This window comes from Ovis canadensis, chromosome 20, assembly GCF_042477335.2.
Source record: "Ovis canadensis isolate MfBH-ARS-UI-01 breed Bighorn chromosome 20, ARS-UI_OviCan_v2, whole genome shotgun sequence".
NCBI lineage: Eukaryota > Metazoa > Chordata > Mammalia > Artiodactyla > Bovidae > Ovis > Ovis canadensis.
The window spans coordinates 38051186-38070589 of NC_091264.1; the positions used below are offsets into that span (position 1 = coordinate 38051186).

General features: G+C 38.8%; 1 protein-coding gene across 1 annotated transcript in view; it reads left to right on the forward strand.

Moving 5' to 3' along the window:
• The window catches only part of TFAP2D (transcription factor AP-2 delta), a 60445-nt gene that overhangs the window by 13547 nt on the left and 27494 nt on the right, over positions 1 to 19404 (forward strand). Inside the window, exons 4-5 of the mRNA XM_069563501.1 lie at positions 2032 to 2197; positions 2529 to 2647. Of these exons, the coding sequence (XP_069419602.1) occupies positions 2032 to 2197; positions 2529 to 2647 (285 nt within the window). The remainder of the gene's footprint in view (positions 1 to 2031; positions 2198 to 2528; positions 2648 to 19404) is intronic.

Below are 19404 nucleotides of genomic sequence, written 5' to 3' on the forward strand. Positions count from 1 at the left end.
TCTTCCAACTTGTAGTGAGCTGGCTGCTTGGATATTCTTATTATCTTCTCTTGTGTTTTGGGGTAGGAGGCATTCAGGGTGATTTCCAGCCTTGGAATGCTTCAGGAGAAAGACCTTGGTGGGTGCCAGCACTTTCAGGAGAATCTTGGATAACCCTAGGAAAGCAGGAAGAATTCCAGACAGCACAGGGGTAGAAATCCCCTAAGAGTGGGGCAAAGTTAGTCTGTCCTCTGCACCCAGGTCCGTGGCCTCTTTTAGCTTTTTAAAGATCCTCCCAGGTTCCTTAACCTCTGTGCCTAGAAAACACGCCTGACTCTGAATGCCACAGACCTGATGGACATAACATTCTATCTGAGCTGCTTTGTCAAAGAAAGGAAGGCAGGTGGTGAGCCCTAGGCCAGCGCTTCTCAAAACTTAAAGAACCACCTGAGGGGCTCGTTCAAATGCAGGCTCTACTCAAGATCTGGGGCTGGGCTTGAGATTCAGCATTTCTGATAAGCTCTCAGGAGATGCTAGTGCTGCCAGTTGAGAACCATCCTTTGAGTAAAAATATTAGCCAACACTCTCCTGCCTATTTTTCTTTAATCGTCATCTCTCTCTCTCTCTCTCTTTTTTTTTTTCTCATTAACCACATTGAACTTGACCCTTTTCTGGAGATGGGTCTTAAAATTGCCCATAACTCAAGAAATCCAGTGTATGCTCAGAAAAGTAACCTTTGAATTTGAACTTGCTACTGAACCTCCAAAGCTCTGCCCTTGGTGCCCGGGGATGCAGCCTTGCATCCTGGGGCTATGCAGTGGTGTGGACACTGGCTCAGGATTTTTGCAATAAGGGAAGGTCTGACAATAGGAAACTTTCCCCACTGATGATTGATGGATTGCTCTGGGTCCTCAGTCTACTTCAGCTGCCTGAAGTTAGGGGATGTTCTCCGTTATTCCTGGGGAACAGAAAAGCTCCAGGGGCTTTCTGGATCCTGGAGACAGAAGGCTTCTTCTCCAGGAGCACCAGCAGGGGGATATTGCTTTGGTGATTTTTGCCAACAGCAGTTATCTTTGCTTTGTTCCCTAGTAGTAGTAATAATAATAAGCACAGCAGTACTAGTTGTGGCTAGTGGCTAGTGGCCACTAGCGTTTTATATGTTAGTATTACTATCTTCTAATGTTAACTCAAGTTCATGTGCCCCATGCACAGTGCAGGGCTTCCTTGCACTGTGGCTCAGCGGTAAAGAATCTGCCTGTAATACAGGAGCCACAGGAGATGCAGGTTTGATCCCTGGGTCTGGAGGATCTCCTGGAGGAGAAAATGGCAACCCACTCCAGTATTCTTGCCTGGAAAATCCCATGGACATAGGAGCCTGGTGAGCTACAGTCCATAGTGTTGCAAAGAGTCAGACAGGACTGAAGCGACTTAGCGTGCAGGCATGCACATGTGGGTTGGAAGTATCTGGCAATGGGCACATGATTTTTAATGGTACCTGGGGACTAAATGACTTTGGTGCCTGTGCTTGGAAGATAGACGAGGGAAGAGAGATGGCGGTTCTCAATCATTTTAGAACAGAGCTTTCAAAACTTTTATGTATATAGTAAGTCATGGATACAATTATATCTATTCATTGTGTATATGTGTGTACACACACATACACAAAGCCATGGCTATATCATACCTACCCTTTGTGGGCTAGTTGGTATAGTTTGAGGTTTTTAACTAATTGAAGTGTTTCTTGGTGTGGATGATGGCAAAATGAACATTGGTGGGCCAGCCAGCACTTCATAGGATGCTAACTTTGGCTAAAATGAAAATCATACCCTCACAAACATTTTCTGTATGATATTTAAAAACCAAAGCTTGAGTGTTATTGGAAGAGACATCTTCAGAGCAGCTTTCTGAGATGACCCAGGTGGTGAATGTGTAAGAAAAATCATACTGTGTATTTCCAAGTCCTAAGTAGTACCACGATAGTGACTATGTTTTATATAGGTATTAGTATCTGTGCTCATGGTCATTAATATATAATACATTTTCCCTCCAAAGGTGGCACCTGTGTGGTCAACCCCACAGACTTGTTTTGCTCTGTCCCTGGTCGTCTGTCCCTTCTCAGTTCTACTTCCAAATACAAGGTGACCATCGCCGAGGTGAAGAGACGCCTCTCTCCCCCTGAATGCCTCAATGCTTCGCTCTTGGGAGGCATTTTGAGAAGGTAAGACAAAGGAGTTTTCTGATACTGTAGTTTTGAGGTGGGGGGGGGGCGGTGTTTTATCCTTTGGCCGCACTGTGTGGCATGTGAGATCTTAGTTCCCTGACCAGGGATTGACCTGCGCTTTCTGCATTGGCAGCTCGAAGGCTTAACCACTGGGTGGCCAGGGAAGCCACTGGCACTGTGATCTTCTAACTATGCTGGTACCACACTTCTCAACCCTCAGCCCTTATATCTTCTGTCCCATGTTGAACACCTCAGATGGTCAAGTCTTCTCATTGTTTTCCTCTAAATGTCAACCTGCAAAACCTAGCTTTTGTTTGTTTTTGGGCAGAGCAAAATCCAAGAATGGGGGTCGCTGCCTGAGGGAGAAGCTGGATAGGCTGGGTCTGAACTTGCCCGCGGGAAGACGGAAAGCAGCCAACGTTACCCTGCTCACTTCCTTAGTTGAAGGTAGGACTTTTCAGCACAGCAAAGTAATGATGGAAGGTTAGCAGTTCTTTGAAATTCAGGTTTGTTGATGATGCCATTTCATTTTTGTTTATATGTTAAAGACAGTTGATTTACAGGTGAATTTCCCAACTAATTGTGATAGTAGTGATTCAGTTAGACTTAATAGGAGGCTTAGATGTAGATTCATAAGCTATCATTTCATTTACTAATCTTAGCAGTCATAGGAAAGATGATAGCAATGGAAGATTTTGATATTTAGACAAGTATTCCCCACATAACAGCAACAAAAAACTGAGCTTTTTTTTTTATTGTTTATTTTAAAGTTCAGATCAGTCTGGCTTAACTAATTGTTATTCAGTGCAGCATGACCTACAGGATAACCAGCAATCCTTTATAAGGAGTTCACAGGACTCAGTGCATGGTCACGAGTCTGAGAGCACGTTGTCTTAATCCTGTAGACATCTCTTAAGGTACAGTGAAGTTCCATGGCTTTATGAGCGAGTGAGCTGACCCAAAAGGCTAACCAATGGGGTAGACACAGAGGTAGAAACATATTCCCAGAAGTTTGTTTTTTTTTTTTCTCAATTTATTTTTTCTTTTGTGTTTCTTCTGTAAGAACTAAGCTTTACATATTCTCGTTCAATCTTCTAAGAAAAGATATCATTGGACATCTTTCACACCTTGTAGAGGAGCCGTTGAATGTCAGGGAGAGTTGTATAACCTAGAATGCTATTGTTTTAAAAATGAATGAAAGAACCTTTTTGCCAAGACTCACCTGCACACACCTCTGACACTTTTCTTGCATTGATTTCTCACTTGTCTATAAGGCAGTGTAGGAGGTGAAAAGTAAGTGAAACAGAAAAACAAATATCTTGTCCTTTTCCAGATCATCAACACACACTATTTATTGAACAACTCTTTGAAGTAGTGTGTTCTTGACATTGATCTTGACAAAATCACTTTGGTGATTTTGCTTTTAACAGGTATCTTTGCTTTACTTCCCAGCTGTAGTAATGATAACAACCACAATATTATTATTGGCCATGAACATTTAATAAACATCACTGACTCAATGAGCATGAGTTTGAACAAACTCCGGGAGATAGTGAAGAACAGGGAAGCCTGGTGTGCCCAGTCCGTGGGGTCACAGAGAGTCAGATGTGACTTAGCAACTGAACAAAAACAACTGTTATTATGTTGTACGTCTTATACTACTTGCCTGTGTGTACTGATACTGAGAGCTGGCAAATGGTAAGGAAGTTGACTCATAATCCACTCATAGGGGTTGGAAGTACTAAAGGGAGAACAAAGTAGAAAAAATGACTCATGGGTTGATTCAAAAGAGAAGCAGATTCCTGCTTAATTTAAGTAAAAACATCATTAAAATTATAGCTACCTAACAAAAGAACAAAAGTATGTTCAAAATATAATGGTGAATTCAAGAATCACATGAATAGAAGAACTTGATTGGTTCTCAAATGCAAATCCACAGTAAAATCAGCCGAGGGTGGTTATTAAAAATCCTTGGACCCCATTCCCAAACCACTTGAAATGTAGTCTCTGGGGGTATGGTGCATGTATCTTTATTTTTAAAAACACCCCCTGATATATAATGAGGTTTAAGGATCCTTGATTTAAATGTTCCTTGAGATACTTTTCATGTAGCGAGTATGAAAAGCAAAGACCTAAGAAAGACCTTTATTCACGGTGTCTGTGAATGTGGATATTCACATGCTGGAATGGCAGCACACACAGGCAAATAGTACAAGACGTACAATATAATCACAGTTGTTTTCGTTTGGCCGCTAAGTCACATCTGACTCTCTGTGACCCCACGGACTGTGCATGCCAGGCTTCCCAGTAAAACCTTGAGAACCCTAAAAGCACATATTCACATTTCTTCTTCTTGCTTTTTATGGGATTTCTTTGGAAGGAATGATGCTAAGGCTGAAACTCCAGTACTTTGGCCACCTCATGCGAAGAGTTGACTCATTGGAAAAGACTCTGATGCTGGGAGGGATTGGGGGCAGGAGGAGAAGGGGATGACAGAGGATGAGATGGCTGGATGGCATCACGGACTTGATGGATGAGAGTCTGAGTGAACTCCGGGAGTTGGTGATGGACAGGGAGGCCTGGTGCGCTGTGATTCATGGGGTCACAAAGAGTCGGACATGACTGAGCGACTGAACTGAACTGAACTGAAACACGAAGTACCCTGTGAGGGAATCCTTGAGCAACGCCACCAGAAAGGGTGCAGGTTAAATGTGTGAAATCCTAGGACCAATCTCCTGGTTTTGGCATCTACTCTTCCAGCAAACCTCTCTTATCACAAAAATGCCTAACTTGTGTTCTATTCATTTGACCTCTGCTCACAGAGGAGTTACGTCAGCCTTGGCTGATGAAACTTAAAATTGTATTCTTCCCAGATACATCTTACTTTATGTTTTTCTCTTTTAAACTTTTTTATTTTATATTGGGGTATAGTCAATTAACAATGTTCTGACAGTTTCAGGTGAACAGGAAGGAACTCAGCCATTCATATACATGTGTCCATTTTTCCCCAAACTCCGCTCCCATCCAGGCTGCCACATAACATTGAGCAGAGTTCCACAGATACGTCTTACTTTTCATGGGATGCTTTTGAAATCCCCGAGATATTCACGATGTAGAGAAAGAAATATTTTATTGTTGAATTCCAGGCCAGGCATTTTGATGGAACTGAAAAAATGAGGTTTAATGGCAAAAGGACTGTTTGCATCTCTCAACTCCCCACATATTATGTTATGACCTTCAAGTGTGTGTTCTCTCTCACACATATGCACACACACATGCACATCTTAAGTTTCATTTATATACTATATTATATACATTAATATGTATTACAGTATTTTTGTTCTATTTCATATTTTTGTATTATTTTAGAATGCTAATTGTAGACCCATTACTTTTAAATGTTAAACATAAGCCCACTAAATTTATTTCAAGACTCACTGTTGAGTCACACGTCATGACTGACAGTTTTAAAAACTACAAGTTGTCTTAAAATAAAAGGAGAACTTAATATTTTGTGATCTTGGTCCTGTTGGTGCTAATGTGAATTTGATTTAGTTATTTCAAGCATGTTTTGCTTACATAATTTTAGCTAGTAAATATTAAAACTTTACCATATTTACTAGTTGGTATTCGTGGACCTTTCTTTGACCATGTCTTTGGGTAATAGTTTTGCCCCTCAAGCAAACATTTTTACAGGAGCCAGCAACATTTTACATGCATTTCTCCAGAAATTCTAAAATAATATCTCTAATTGTCAAAAATAGTTCATCAGCTTTCTTGTAAACCTCTGGTTTTGTAGGAAAGAATACTTGTTTTTTTCAATCATTTGGAAAATTTTTTTAACTTTCAATCAAGTTTATTTGCATTTTACAAATACACTGATTATGAATGCTTTTTTAAAAAATATAAATTTATTTATTTTAATTGGAGGCTAATTACTTTACAGTATTGTAGTGGTTTTGCCATACACTGACATGGATTCGCCACGGGTGTACATGTGTTCCCCATCCTGAACCCCCCTCCCACCTCCCTCCCCCATCCCATCGCTCTGGGTCATCCCAGTGCACCAGCCCCTTGCACCCTGGCTCATGCATCAAACCTGGACTGGTGATCCTTTTCACATATGATAATGGAAAAAATTTAACTTCCTGATGACCCAATGCATTCGGCAATTGTTCAGCCCTTTCCCACTTTGGTATAGCACTTGAGAACAAGACAAGTAATATCTGATTGGCCTCATTGACCACACTTAGAAATACATCTCCTGAAGGTCCATCTTCTGTGACGTTTCAGTACTTGTCTCTGCTGCTTTCTGGGAATGATTTGAATTCATCCTTTCCATTGTTGCTATTTTGATAAAAATCACAAGGAAAGAGAGGTATATGGGGATCCAACTAGACCCTCCATGCAGACATGACTTAACCATTGTCAAGATACAAACAATGAACAGTAAGGTTCCTTATGATGGGGACTGAAATTAGCAAATGAAAGTTTATTTATCAAAAAAAAAGGAAACAACAACTAACTTGTCCCTAGTCTAGTAGTGGTTTCATCATGATATTCCTAGATTTCCATGTTTGCTTTGGGTTTTCAATCATTTAGTTTTTAATTACTTTTATAATCATTCCTTTCTATATTTCTTTTAAATGGAATCACTCTACTAACAGTGCCATCCTAGCATCATTGTCAAATCAACGTATTAGAGTCATTATTTTAGGAACAGTTTTAAGAACTTATGAGAGGACTGTTTCATGCAAATTTATAATATTTAAATTATTCACAACTTGGTTACAAATATCATTGCACCTAGTAACCAATGGGATAAACTCAAAAGTGGCTGACTTTTTTCACCTTTTAAAGCTGTTTGAAAGGGGACATTTTAGTAAGGTACATCTTTAGAATGGGGATTTATTTTTTGGTCCACATGTACAGATATATTTGATCTACAATAAAATATAAGTATTTGAGTTCAGAATCCCCCGAATGTAATACTAATCCCCTGAATAAATTGTTTCCTTGTTACCCATATGCCTTCATTTAATAGGGTTTAAATACATAACTAATGGTTGGTACAGCTTCTTTTATCCACTTTATTGCAAGGCTGAAGTTCTTTTTATTTCCCCTTGTTAATCACATTGCTATGACTTCTCCTTGGTCCACTCTGGTATCTATAATACCAAAGAGTTGTCCTTCTCTGGAAAATTCAGATTAGAGTTGCTTAACCCAATTTACTGGAGAAGGCAGTTGCACCCCACTCCAGTACTCTTGCCTGGAAAATCCCATGGACGGAGGAGCCTGGAGGGCTGCAGTCCATGGGGTCACTAAGAGTCGAACACGACTGAGCAACTTCACGTTCACTTTTCACGTTCATGCATTGGAGAAGGAAATGGCAACCCACTCCAGTATTCTTGACTGGAGAATCCCAGGGACGGGGGAGCCTGGTGGGCTGCCGTCTATGGGGTCACACAGAGTCGGACATGACTGAAGCGACTTAGCAGCAGCAGCAGCAACCCAATTTATTGATCTTCCTGAGATCTTGGGATAATCCCAGACTCTCTTAGAGTGGGAAAAATACTGTCTCTGGAAGGCATTCAAAGAAATGGCCAATATTATTGTCCTAGTTCTAATATCCTTGCTATATATTTATTATTTATGAATCACCAATTAACTGCCTCCCCTACATTTTACAATCTTTGCAGTGTTGGTGGTGTTAAAACAAATATGAGGAGTCAGGTATGTAGTCATTCTTGCCCATCACTCCCACCTCACTTGATGGTCAAAGCTGCAGAGTGTTGCTGAAGGGAAGTTTTGTTTACTTGAGTGGGGTGCTTTCCTGGGACAGTTTTGCTGAACTTGCAAAAGCTCACATAGCATTCTCAGGTAACACCAGGAGTTTGAAGCACAGTTTAAGTCCTTAAACATAAATGCCTTGGTTTTCAGTTTGTTATGTATGTGTGCATGCTAAGTTGCTTCAGTCCAACTCTGTGTGACGCTATGGACTGTAGCCTGCCAGGCTACATGGGATTCTCCAGGTGAGAATACTGGAGTGGGTTGCCATGCCCTCCTCTGAGGGTCTTCCTGACCCAAGGATCGAACCTTGTGTCTTTCTTATATCTCCTGCATCAGCAGGCGGGTTCTTTACCACTAGCACCACTTGGGAAGCCTTTTCAGTTTGTCATGGCTAGAGGTCAAATTCTACTCATTAGAAAAGACTCTGATGCTGGGAAAGATTAAAGGCAGGAGGAGAAGCGGACAACTGAGGATGAGATGGTTGGATGGCATCACCGATTCAATGGACGTGAGTTTGAGCAAACTCCAGGAGATAGTGAAGGACAGGGAAGCCTGGCATGCTACAGTCCATGGGGTCACAAAGAATTGAACACAACTGAGCTTCTGAACAACATATATATTTTAAAAACCAATATAGGGGGAGGGAAGGGTATAAATATCCATCAGCAAAAGAAAGGGGACCATTTACAAATATGTGTATGATTTCTATTCACTCTTTCAAATCTAAAACCTTTGTTGCTATTGCTTCCTTCTTCAGTTAAAAAGAAATCAGTAGGCTTCCAGACCCTATCCTGTACACCCCCCATAATATCACTTTTGACATTTTGTCTGACTTTGGGTCAGTTGCTTAGCCTGACTAAGCTTCATTTTCCGTATATACAGACAAAGGTGATGCTATCTGTAATGGTTAGGGTAGTGCTATCTGTTATAACAGTTAATTTCCAAATTTTCAGGGGCTTAACACAATAGACTCTTGAGAGTCCCTTGGACTGCAAGGAGATCCAACCAGTCCATTCTGAAGGTGATCAGTCCTGGGATTTCTTTGGAAGGAATGATGCTAAAGCTGAAACTCCAGTACTTTGGCCACCTCAGGCAAAGAGTTGACTCATTGGAAAAGACTCTGATGCTGGGAGGGATTGGGGGCAGGAGAAGAAGGGGACGACCGAGGATGAGATGGCTGGATGGCATCACGGACTCGATGGATGAGAGTCTGAGTGAACTCCGGGAGTTGGTGATGGACAGGGAGGCCTGGTGTGCTGCGATTCATGGGGTTGCAAAGAGTCGGACACGACTGAGCGACTGAACTAAACTGAACTGAACTAACACAATAGAAGCTTATTTCTCAGTCTTCACAGATGACATGAGTGTTCCTGCTCGGGACCCTTCCTTCCTCTCATAGTCTCATTCAGGGGCCAGAATCCTTCTGCCTCTAGCTATGCCCTCCTCTAGGTTCTCGAAGCCCTGTGCATTCAGCTCACAATAAGGAAAGATCGGATGGTAAAAGGACACAGCTTGCTACCTACTTGGCCAGGAAGTAGCCTACATTGCTACTGTCTATGTTCCATGACAACTAGTCCCATGACCATACCTAATTCCAGAGGTGGGTGTGAGATATGCTAGAAAAGGTCATGTCCCGAACCTTCTTTGCAACAACTCTGTAGTGTAAAAGAAAGGACAGACCTTGGACGGTCCAGCACCCCTTTCTTCCATAACATCTGCCTTGTATGTCTTTTGTAGCATTAAATCCATTTGCTAGATTAAACACTTGATGCCATGGGTGACAGAGGCAGTTGTTAAAAATTAGTACCTGTCCTCTCGTTTTTCTCTCCCTAAACAACAGTATTACTTCATAGCAGAATTTACTCAGAATCATAAAACTTTAGCCCTGGAGGGAAATGGAAGACTGAGTAGTCCAAGGCACGAAGTACCTCTGCTTAACAGTGTGCTTCTGGAGTCAAATAACTTTGTATGAACCCACTTCTACCACTTACCACTTGCTAGCTGTGTCCTATAAGCAAAGACACACAGCTTCTCTAAGCATCAGTGTTAAGAAGTATTAATAACAGTTCAGTTCAGTCCAGTCACTCAGTCGTGTCCAACTCTTTGCAACCCCATGGACTGCAGCATGCCAGACTTCCCTGTCCATCACCAATAACAGTATCCTCCTCATAAGATTGTCATGGGAGTGAAATCAGGATGTTTGTAGAGTGGTTCACAGGGTTCCCAGCACAAAGTCAGTGTCAATTAAATTTAGTGATCATTATTCTCAAATGAGAAAACTAAGGAAGATACAGTGATATTCACCATTTTGCACAGGATTATGAGAACAGCAAGGAGGAGAATCCAGGTCTGGTTTGCACCATGATCATGTGTTTTCCACTCAGATTTATGTTCAGTTCAGTTCAGTTCAGGTACTCAGTCGTGTCTGACTCTTTGTGACCCCATGAATTGCAGCACGCCAGTCCTCCTCGTCCATCACCAACTCCCAGAGTTCACTCAGACTCACGTCTATCGAGTCCATGATGCCATCCAGCCATCTCATCCTCTGTCATCCCCTTCTCCTCCTGCCCCCGATCCCTCCCAGCATCAGAGTCTTTTCCAATGAGTCAACTCTTCGCATGAGGTGGCCAAAGTATTGAAGTTTCAGCTTTAGCATCATTCCTTCCAAAGAAATCCCAGGGCTGATCTCCTTCAGAATGGACTGGTTGGATCTCCTTGCAGTCCAAGGGACTCTCAAGAGTCTTCTCCAACACCACACTTCAAACGCATCGATTCTTCGGCGCTCAGCCTTCCTCAGAGTCCAACTCTCACATACACACACGACCACTGGAAAAACCATAGCCTTGACTAGACGGACCTTTGTTGGCAAAGTAATGTCTCTGCTTTTAATTTATGTTAGTGATATAGATTCTGAACAGTTGCATTGCTGAACTACTTCTTAATTCAGCTATATATTTATAGTTATAACAGTGTAACAGTGTAACCAAGGAATAGAAAGAAGCTGGCCTGTTTTTCACTATGGATTGGACATCTCATGTTGGTAGGAATCCTGAGCACATTTGTTGAGCTTTCTTGTCCTTTTTTTTTTCTTTTTTTAAATGTCCTGATATACCATCTGCTGCCACTTAATCCCTCAAAGTTAGGATGACATTAAATCTTGGTTCTTTCCATTTTTCTGGAATAATTATAAAAAGTATCTCTTGTCCTTTCAAGAGGATGCCAATCTAGTTAGTTAGACTATCTTACAAAATATTTTCTTTCCACTTTAGCCAAACCAACCAAAGATAGGAGAAAGGAGTGCTATCAGTTGGTGCTATTTCCCTTTTGTCTCTAATCTTGAGTCTGTATGACTGCATTTCGAGAAAACAGGGAAAAGAACCATCAACTTGACAATGAATTCTTTTCCTTTAAAAGAGATGATAGGGAGCAGATTTTTTTTTCTATAATTAGTCCATGGCTGTTTGGAAGAGATATTGTTCACTATTTGAGGCCTCAAAACACCAAATCCTTTAGTATCAGTAATAATACATTCACAGGGTACGCTCAGGATTGTTTGCTCTTTAGGACAAAGCTGATATTACCATGATATTCACACAAGTACCACAGTGGATTTCTCTGGGTATGTGGAGTTTAAGGGTGACCTCCAGGGACTCACAGCATGTTAGTAGGTCTAAAAGGACCATCATCCTGATATAACGTCTCCACCACCCATTCCAGATGTATTTCCACTTTAGTCCCTCCTCTGGGATAACAAGGTCTAGCTTTCTTCTAAAACTGTGTATGATTAAAGAAAGACCATAAATTGACTCCTTGTTATATTATAACTGTTCTCATTGGTGCTCGTTTTGGTCATATGATCAGCTGGAAAACCCCAGTCACTAGGGGACCCTGCTATCCTCTTTTGCACACACTCTGGCATTGACCGTGTCTTCTCGGGCACAGTTTTGCATTTCAGAGATGCCAGTGGAATTGGACTAGTAAATGCTAGTGCAGTCTATGTTTTCAGTCATTTTAAGGTCTTTCTTGGAAAATGGCTCTTTTTCAGACTAATAGGTATTGTCTTATCTGTATATTTCTTATTCTAAGTCACAGAATAGTTTCTATCTGAGAGACTCTGCTTTGACTAGTGATAGATGACAGTCCGATATCCTTGTCTAATATTTGAGAACTAATATTTATCAGAATTGTCAACGACTGGTCTCAGCGTCTTATATTATCCATAAATAGACACAATCTCAGAGGAATCTTCTTAAATTGTTTGCTTGCTTCCTAATAGTACTCCTCTGACCTGAATCTTATGGTTCTTTCATTTTCAGAGAGAAAGGTGTTTACATGTAGGGGTAGAGGAAATAGGCTATTACACGCATGCCTTTGTGTCTGACTGTGTGCTTGTGGGGTCCTTAGAGTCCTACTCCTATTCAGGCACAAAAAGTCAAGTTTATCCAAGCCTTTTTGGCTCAGTCCTTCCCTACCCCTTAGGTCCAGCTTAGTATTCACTCTCATGAATCGTGATGCTCCCTTGAAAGCATGTCTCTTCATTACTTTTCTAGGTTTTTCATTTCTGTTTTCTATTATACTCTCTTTCAAAGTTTATACCAACTAATGTGCTTTTCAAACACTCCTGTTTCTGCTTATTTCCATTGTTAAGATTTATCAAAATTTGTAGGTATTCTAATAAAACTGTAAACTGTATAATTCCTAGTGATATCTAATGCCCATTGAATAGTAGTGGAAGTTTTTAGGTTTTAATTTGCAACAAATATTTGAGTTTTGAATGAAAACTTTCTAAGATCTAGGTCAGAGAGTAGTTTTGTTTTTAATTAATATAATTTTAAATAGATAATTTATATAGAGGGTAAAAACCCAAAAGTTACAAAAGAGTGAAATAGCTTCTTTTCACTGTATCCTTCATTTAGTTCCCCTCCTGGAAGAAAGAAATGTTATTGGTTTCTCTGTTTTCTTCCAAAGAGATGTGTGTGTGTGTGTGTGTGTGTGTGTGTGTTTATTGTATGTATGCATAGTTTTGGTTTTCATTTTAAAAATTATAGCAGTCTAAGCCAATGGGAATTTGCTGTATGTCTCAGGGAACTCAAACAGGGGCTCTGTGTCAACCTAGAGGAGTGGAATGGGGAGGGATGTAGGAGGGAGGTTCGACTGGGAGGGGACATATGTATACCTATGGCTGATTCATGTTGATGTTTGACAGAAAACAACCAAATTCTGTAAAGCAATTATCCTTCATTAAAAATAAATTATTTTTTAATAAATAAAAAATGTATAGCAATCTATACATACTGTCCTACACATTTTTTCACACCTTATCTTAGTGTTCTTTTTATTTCAGTTTTTGAAAGTTGTTCATTCTTTTAAACACTCACAGTATTCCATTGTTTAAAGGCATCGTATTTAACCAGTACTCCACTAGATATCATATAGGAGTTTTTAATCTTTGGCTCTTACAAATAGTGCCACAATGGGCAAGCTCACATTTATACAAATAATTCTACAGATATGCAAGTACATCTATTCAGTGAATTCCTAAGAATGTGTTATAGGATCAAAAGATATTTGCATTTGTAATTTTGGGAGATTACTGGAAGATTGCTGTTTACAGTAGTTTTAAATTTACAGTTTTATCAATGATGGAGGTAAGAAGTATCAATACGCGAGTACTTCCCTCTATACACTAGTCCAAACCGGGTACTATCAATTTTTTGATCTTTGCTAATTTGATTGGAAAAAAAATAAACTCCATCTTTTATGAAAGAGATTGAGTATATTCTTAGGAGAATTTTATGAGCTTTTTTGTCTCTTCACTTTGTCCTGGGGGGGTAATTTTTGACATTTCTCTCATTCATTTGTAAGTGTTCATTATATACAAGGAAAACAGGTTGTATGTCTCTGATATGAGTTGCAAAGCCTCTCCACCCCGTCTCTGGTTTGTCTGTTTGCTGTTATGACTTTTTTTGTTTGGTTGCTTATTTGTTCAGGTCAATATCATACAGAACTTTTTTATATTGATATAATCATATTTCTCACATACTTCATTCCATAGCTTTTAGCTTTTATTATAACACTTTGAAAGTCCTTTTTTTATTCCAAGATTATAAAATATTTCTCCTACATTATCTTCTAATTACTTTGTGGATCTATACTTTAAATCTTTGATCCATCTGGAGGTTTTTTGTTGTTGGATGTATGATATAATTTTATTCGCTTTTTTGGCCCAGATGGCCAGCCAGTTGTCCCAACACCTTTTATTGATAATTCATTTTCCCCTACTGTTATGATAAGCAAGTTTTGTCTTACATTAAATCTCCTTATACAAAAGTACTTTTTAATAGACTGATGACTTTTCTCCCCCAAGAATGCTATGTCTCCATTACCATCACATCGCCATTTTTGTTTCCAGAGCGGGTTCTGTGTTAAAGCCAATAAGGCAGAACGCAGAGAACCCAGATAGACAGAGGCCTTTACAGTTTAATATTAACTCTGTAGTGACTGCTTTCTTTTGCATAAGCCACAGAATCCTGGTTTGGGGGAAGGTGTAGAGTTCCTTCCCACATAATGCTTTCCTTTCAACTTAGGACAGTAATTCTCAAACCTGGCTTGAGAGGAGGTCAAGAGCTTTCAAAAAATGCAGATGCCCTGGCTCCAGAGATTAAATGATGTAGGATGAAACCCTGATGTGTGTATGTGTGAGTGTGTGTGTGTGTGTGTGTGTGCACTTGTATATATACGTATTTAATAGACTCCCCGGTTGTGGGAATAGCAAGGGTTGAAAAACACTCTCTTTAAATTTACCTATTTTATTAAATGGCTTCACTGATACAATGATATACTCAGTGTTTTTTTTAATTTCATTCTTTCTAGCAATTCTCTTTGTTCTAATTTTTCATTTATATTCTTTGTAAAGGGTACCTCTCAAGACTGTTGTTATAATTTGCCAATGAAATATTTGAAAGCTTTTCCATTTAACAAATGTTTACTAAGTACCTATTATGAATCAGATACTGTACTGAGTACAGGGCATGGAATGGGAAATAAAACTATCACTTTGAAAACAAAGTATTTGTATTGAAACAAAATCATCATTAAATAGAGAAACTACCACCTTCTAAGACCCTTATCTATAACCCAGGTTGTATGATATATAGTGTTACAGAATGCACTCCTGTTAGAATCACTCTGGATGCCTATAACAGATACATTAAACCTGTTCTTCAGCTTTAGGATTTACTGCAGCTTGATGTTATAAGATAACTTATTTAATATAATATCTTATCCAAATTTGAAAATATTCTCAAATTTGCTTTCCAATAGGTACTTCTTGGAATAATCCCAGAGATAGATTTGAATGTATTATTTTCCATACATGTAATTAAAATTGAAATCACAGATATGTGAGTAGAATTTAACACATATGAATTATTGCTTTCATTGAATACTATTGAGTATTACAGTAAGAAGTTAAACCTAAATAGGTTCTAAGGCAATGTAGTTAGTGATGTTTGGTGAGAATTATCCAGTGAATAATGATGTAGAATTATCTTCAGTACAAACTAGTTTTAGATATTTATTGATAGTTGTCTAAAATATATTTACCTCTAAAATACAGTAATTTTAAGGGAAAAAAAAGTCCTTAATGACTGGATAAAATGTTGAAATCAGATGTGTTCATTTCTATTTTAAAACTGCATTTAGATACGAAGGAAAAGAATATATGTATACATATGGCTGATGTCATGCTTGTTGTACAGGAGAAACTGACACAAGACTGTAAAGCAATCATACTCCAGTTTTTAAAAATCTTTGAAAAAGATGCATTTAGATCTACTTCAGGTAAAATAATGGGGAAACCCAGAATGTCAGGAAAATGAGCAATTCACTTTCTTCAAAAAACATTTTTCCATTAACTGTCCATTTCTGGGCTACATCAATAATTGCCATTTACATTTTTCCTAATATTTACCCTTCAGTTTGTTTGTTTGTTTGCCTCACAGTGTGAAAAACGAATGCCCTGAAACCAGGGAGCAAATTCTCTCTTTATGTTCTTCCCGTATTCTGTAACTTTGCTTGTACCAGCTTTTGGAAAGAGATCCTCAACATGGGTCGTCAACTGCTGCTGTTCCTGCTGAAAAATTGAAAACCCTGAGTGGTTTCCCCTTTTTTGGAAGGGGAGGATGGCACTCCTTGGCCTAGAGAGCCTAAAGCCTTGCACTGAGAACACTCTAAGCTCTCTTACTATCCCCCTGTAACCTACTTCTAAAATAGTAATTCTTGCAATGGCATGAAATAACAATGGACGTATTTGCCAAAGTTACTGTGTTGCTTCGGTGGTGTAAAACAGTGGGGGTGGGTTAGTACTGGTTTATCAGGTGCCACAATGCATTGAAATAAAGGAAGAGATTAAATCCACTTTGGGAAACAGCCACCATGGGGCAGCCTATCTCGTCATGCGCAGAAATGAGGCAACAGCAGCCATGTTTGCTGTATGGGGTATAACCCTTCAGGGATCACTGTGCCACCCCAGGTTACTGCACCTACTTGTTCACATGGGTACTTCGTCCCCGCACAGAGACAGAGAAGCTTGTAGATCTTTATTGTTACCAATCAGTTGAATCCCCTAATGTCTTATTCACATGCTTTTCTGCTCCCCACATTTCATTTTTCTTAAACCTGTTGACTCGATGATGCCTGTGGTACAGGACTGAACTATAGATTTGTCATTGTTCCTGAATATCACGTGCCTTTCAATTCATGGACCCATTTAATCGTTCATTCTTGGGTTTTCACACCCAAAGCTTTGTGGCACAGTCTACACGTTTTAACTACTACACATCAGTGTCTTCACTTGCCACTTCTTTTGATGTAGCGTCGTTCTACATCCAGTAACAATGCTACCTCGCAAGCAGGAAAAAGCAGTAGACAGAGCTAAGGGAAGAAAGGATCTGGCTGTCAGTGCAAATGTAAATAGCACCTGTTCCGTCCAAACTGTTTTTAAAACTTCCGCACGGTGAGAGCTTTGCATAGAATGACCCAGATCCTCAAGAAAAAGGTTTTAGCACAAAATTTAAGAGGCATGCTGCCATTCCCCTGTAGGCACTGTTTCACGCCTCCTCCTGTTGCACAAAGAGTAGAGGAAAACAGTGTATTGTACATATATCCATGTGTATATATATGTTTGTGTGTATCTGTAATAGGCTCTTAAGTTTTTATTTAAATATCAGTTTCTGTGTGAATACTGCAATATGAAGACAGATCAATTTATATAACTCGACTTGCTCTACAAGGATGAAGTTGTGAAAGGTGTTTGTGTTAGTTGCAAAATACTTCTGAGTCCTAAGGTCACACATGAGTTTGTTCTCTGATCAGATGCTATAGCCATTCTTTGCTGGGTCAAGCTTTAAGATTTTTTACCTCACATTTGAAATTTTTTGAATTATCTCTCATCTGTCATTTTCTTAGGAAAAGTCATCATCCTACGTGGCATTACAATGTCCTTTTTTTAAAAGTTTTTTTTTTTTTTAATGTGGGCCATTTTTAAAGTCTTTATTGAATTTGTTACAATATTGCTCCTTTTATGTTTGTTTTTTTGGTCACGAGGCATGTGGGATCCTAGCTCCCCCAGTGGGGATCGAACTTGCACCCCTTGCATTGGAAAACAAGGTCTTAACCACTGGACCTCCAGGGACATCCCTACAATGTGCCTTAAAAAAAAAAAAAAAACTTTGTGCCTTTTCTTCTGTCAAATAAGCACACATTTTCTTTCCTAATTGGTTAGGGTGATCAACTCCTGTGATAAGCACTTTTAAAATATTACTCATACCTTGCAGCTTTATCCAAAAGTGTGACCCTCCAATAATTAGCACTACCCAGACTAGTCAATATAGAGACCTTCTTTTATCCATTTTGTCATTTTTCTATTTTGAATAGAGGAAAAATGATGTTTTCTACCACATGAATATAAAAGTCTTAACTTAAGACCTGTTGCTGCTTTGAAACAGACTAAGGGGAAAATTATGACTGGATCATTCACAAAGCATTATCTGATCTAGCATTTCACTACATTATCACATTTTTATATTAAATTAGACCCTTCCAAGGCCTAGAACAGGGCTTTTCAGGTTTGGGGAATGAAAAAAATTGTTAAAGACTCAGGGAATGAATGAAAAGGATGAATCGCAACATTCTTGTCTCATAGTAGCATAAATAAAATTTAAACACACTTCTATAAACGGAAGTCTGATTTTGATGTATGGTTAATATTTGTACACATTGAAACTTCAAATCAGGATATTAACTAATATCTGCCTAGTGACAGTGGAGCTGTCCATAGGCTAAGTGTGCCTTTCTCTGAAATAAACAAGAGCAGGAACCCTACCAATTTCCATTAGCTCTATGGGCGTAAATCATATAACTAAACCATCATTAAAGAACCCTTCGTCTTGTTCCTTCTTCTCCTTAAGACAGATAAGGAGAAACCTTTGAGACAGAAGCTTTTAGGGAAAAAATCCCACAAACAAATATTGAACATTATTATTTACATTTTTTACAACTAAAGATCCTAAGGGGAAAAAATGTATCTAAGAAAAATTTAAAGGAAAAGTACTCTCAGGATTATATTTTTTCAGCTCTATACTATCCTAAAATGTTTTCTTGTTTTCTGTTGTTGATAATTTTGGGGTCATTTTTATAAATATGAGCTTCCCAATCTGAAAGATTACTATTTCTCTTTTTTTCTAGAGGAAAAAAAATAGTATCTTTACTAAGGGATGTTTCATTGAAATTAGTTAGCCTATTATGTGTATGTATCTATAAACCTTTCCTCCTTCTCTGTAGTATATTAATCATTTTTATTTCTTCCTGGTATTGAGTTATTAACTACTATTTATTCTATGAATATAAAACAGAATCAAATACATTGCTTTGGCCAATCACCAAACAAGTGTCATGAGGTTTGACACATCAAACCTGACTATTTTTTAATTTCTTCATGGCAAAATTTGATTGACTGTTTGGTCACCTTTCCATGAGTACCACCTTCTCCTCCTCTGAAAATCTTTTATCTCTAATAGTTACTTGATACTTGTAATACAATATGATAACATTCATTATATATAATATTAATATAATGTTAATGAACATGTACAGATTATAGATAATGCTTATATAGATGCAATATAATTTATGAGTGCTACTAAGGTGTTTTCTGGGTTTATTGTTGCTGTGACTACTATTATTGATATGATTGTCATCTTCCTAGAAACAGGGACAATCTTTGGTGTCCTTTTATACCCCCTTTACTCATACCTAGCACTGCACCTTGAGTAAAAGAGGTGCTTAGTACATATGTAGCAAGACCTTGCTTTTTTAAAGTTTTAGTGGTCAGCTAAGAATTGGCTTGATTGAGT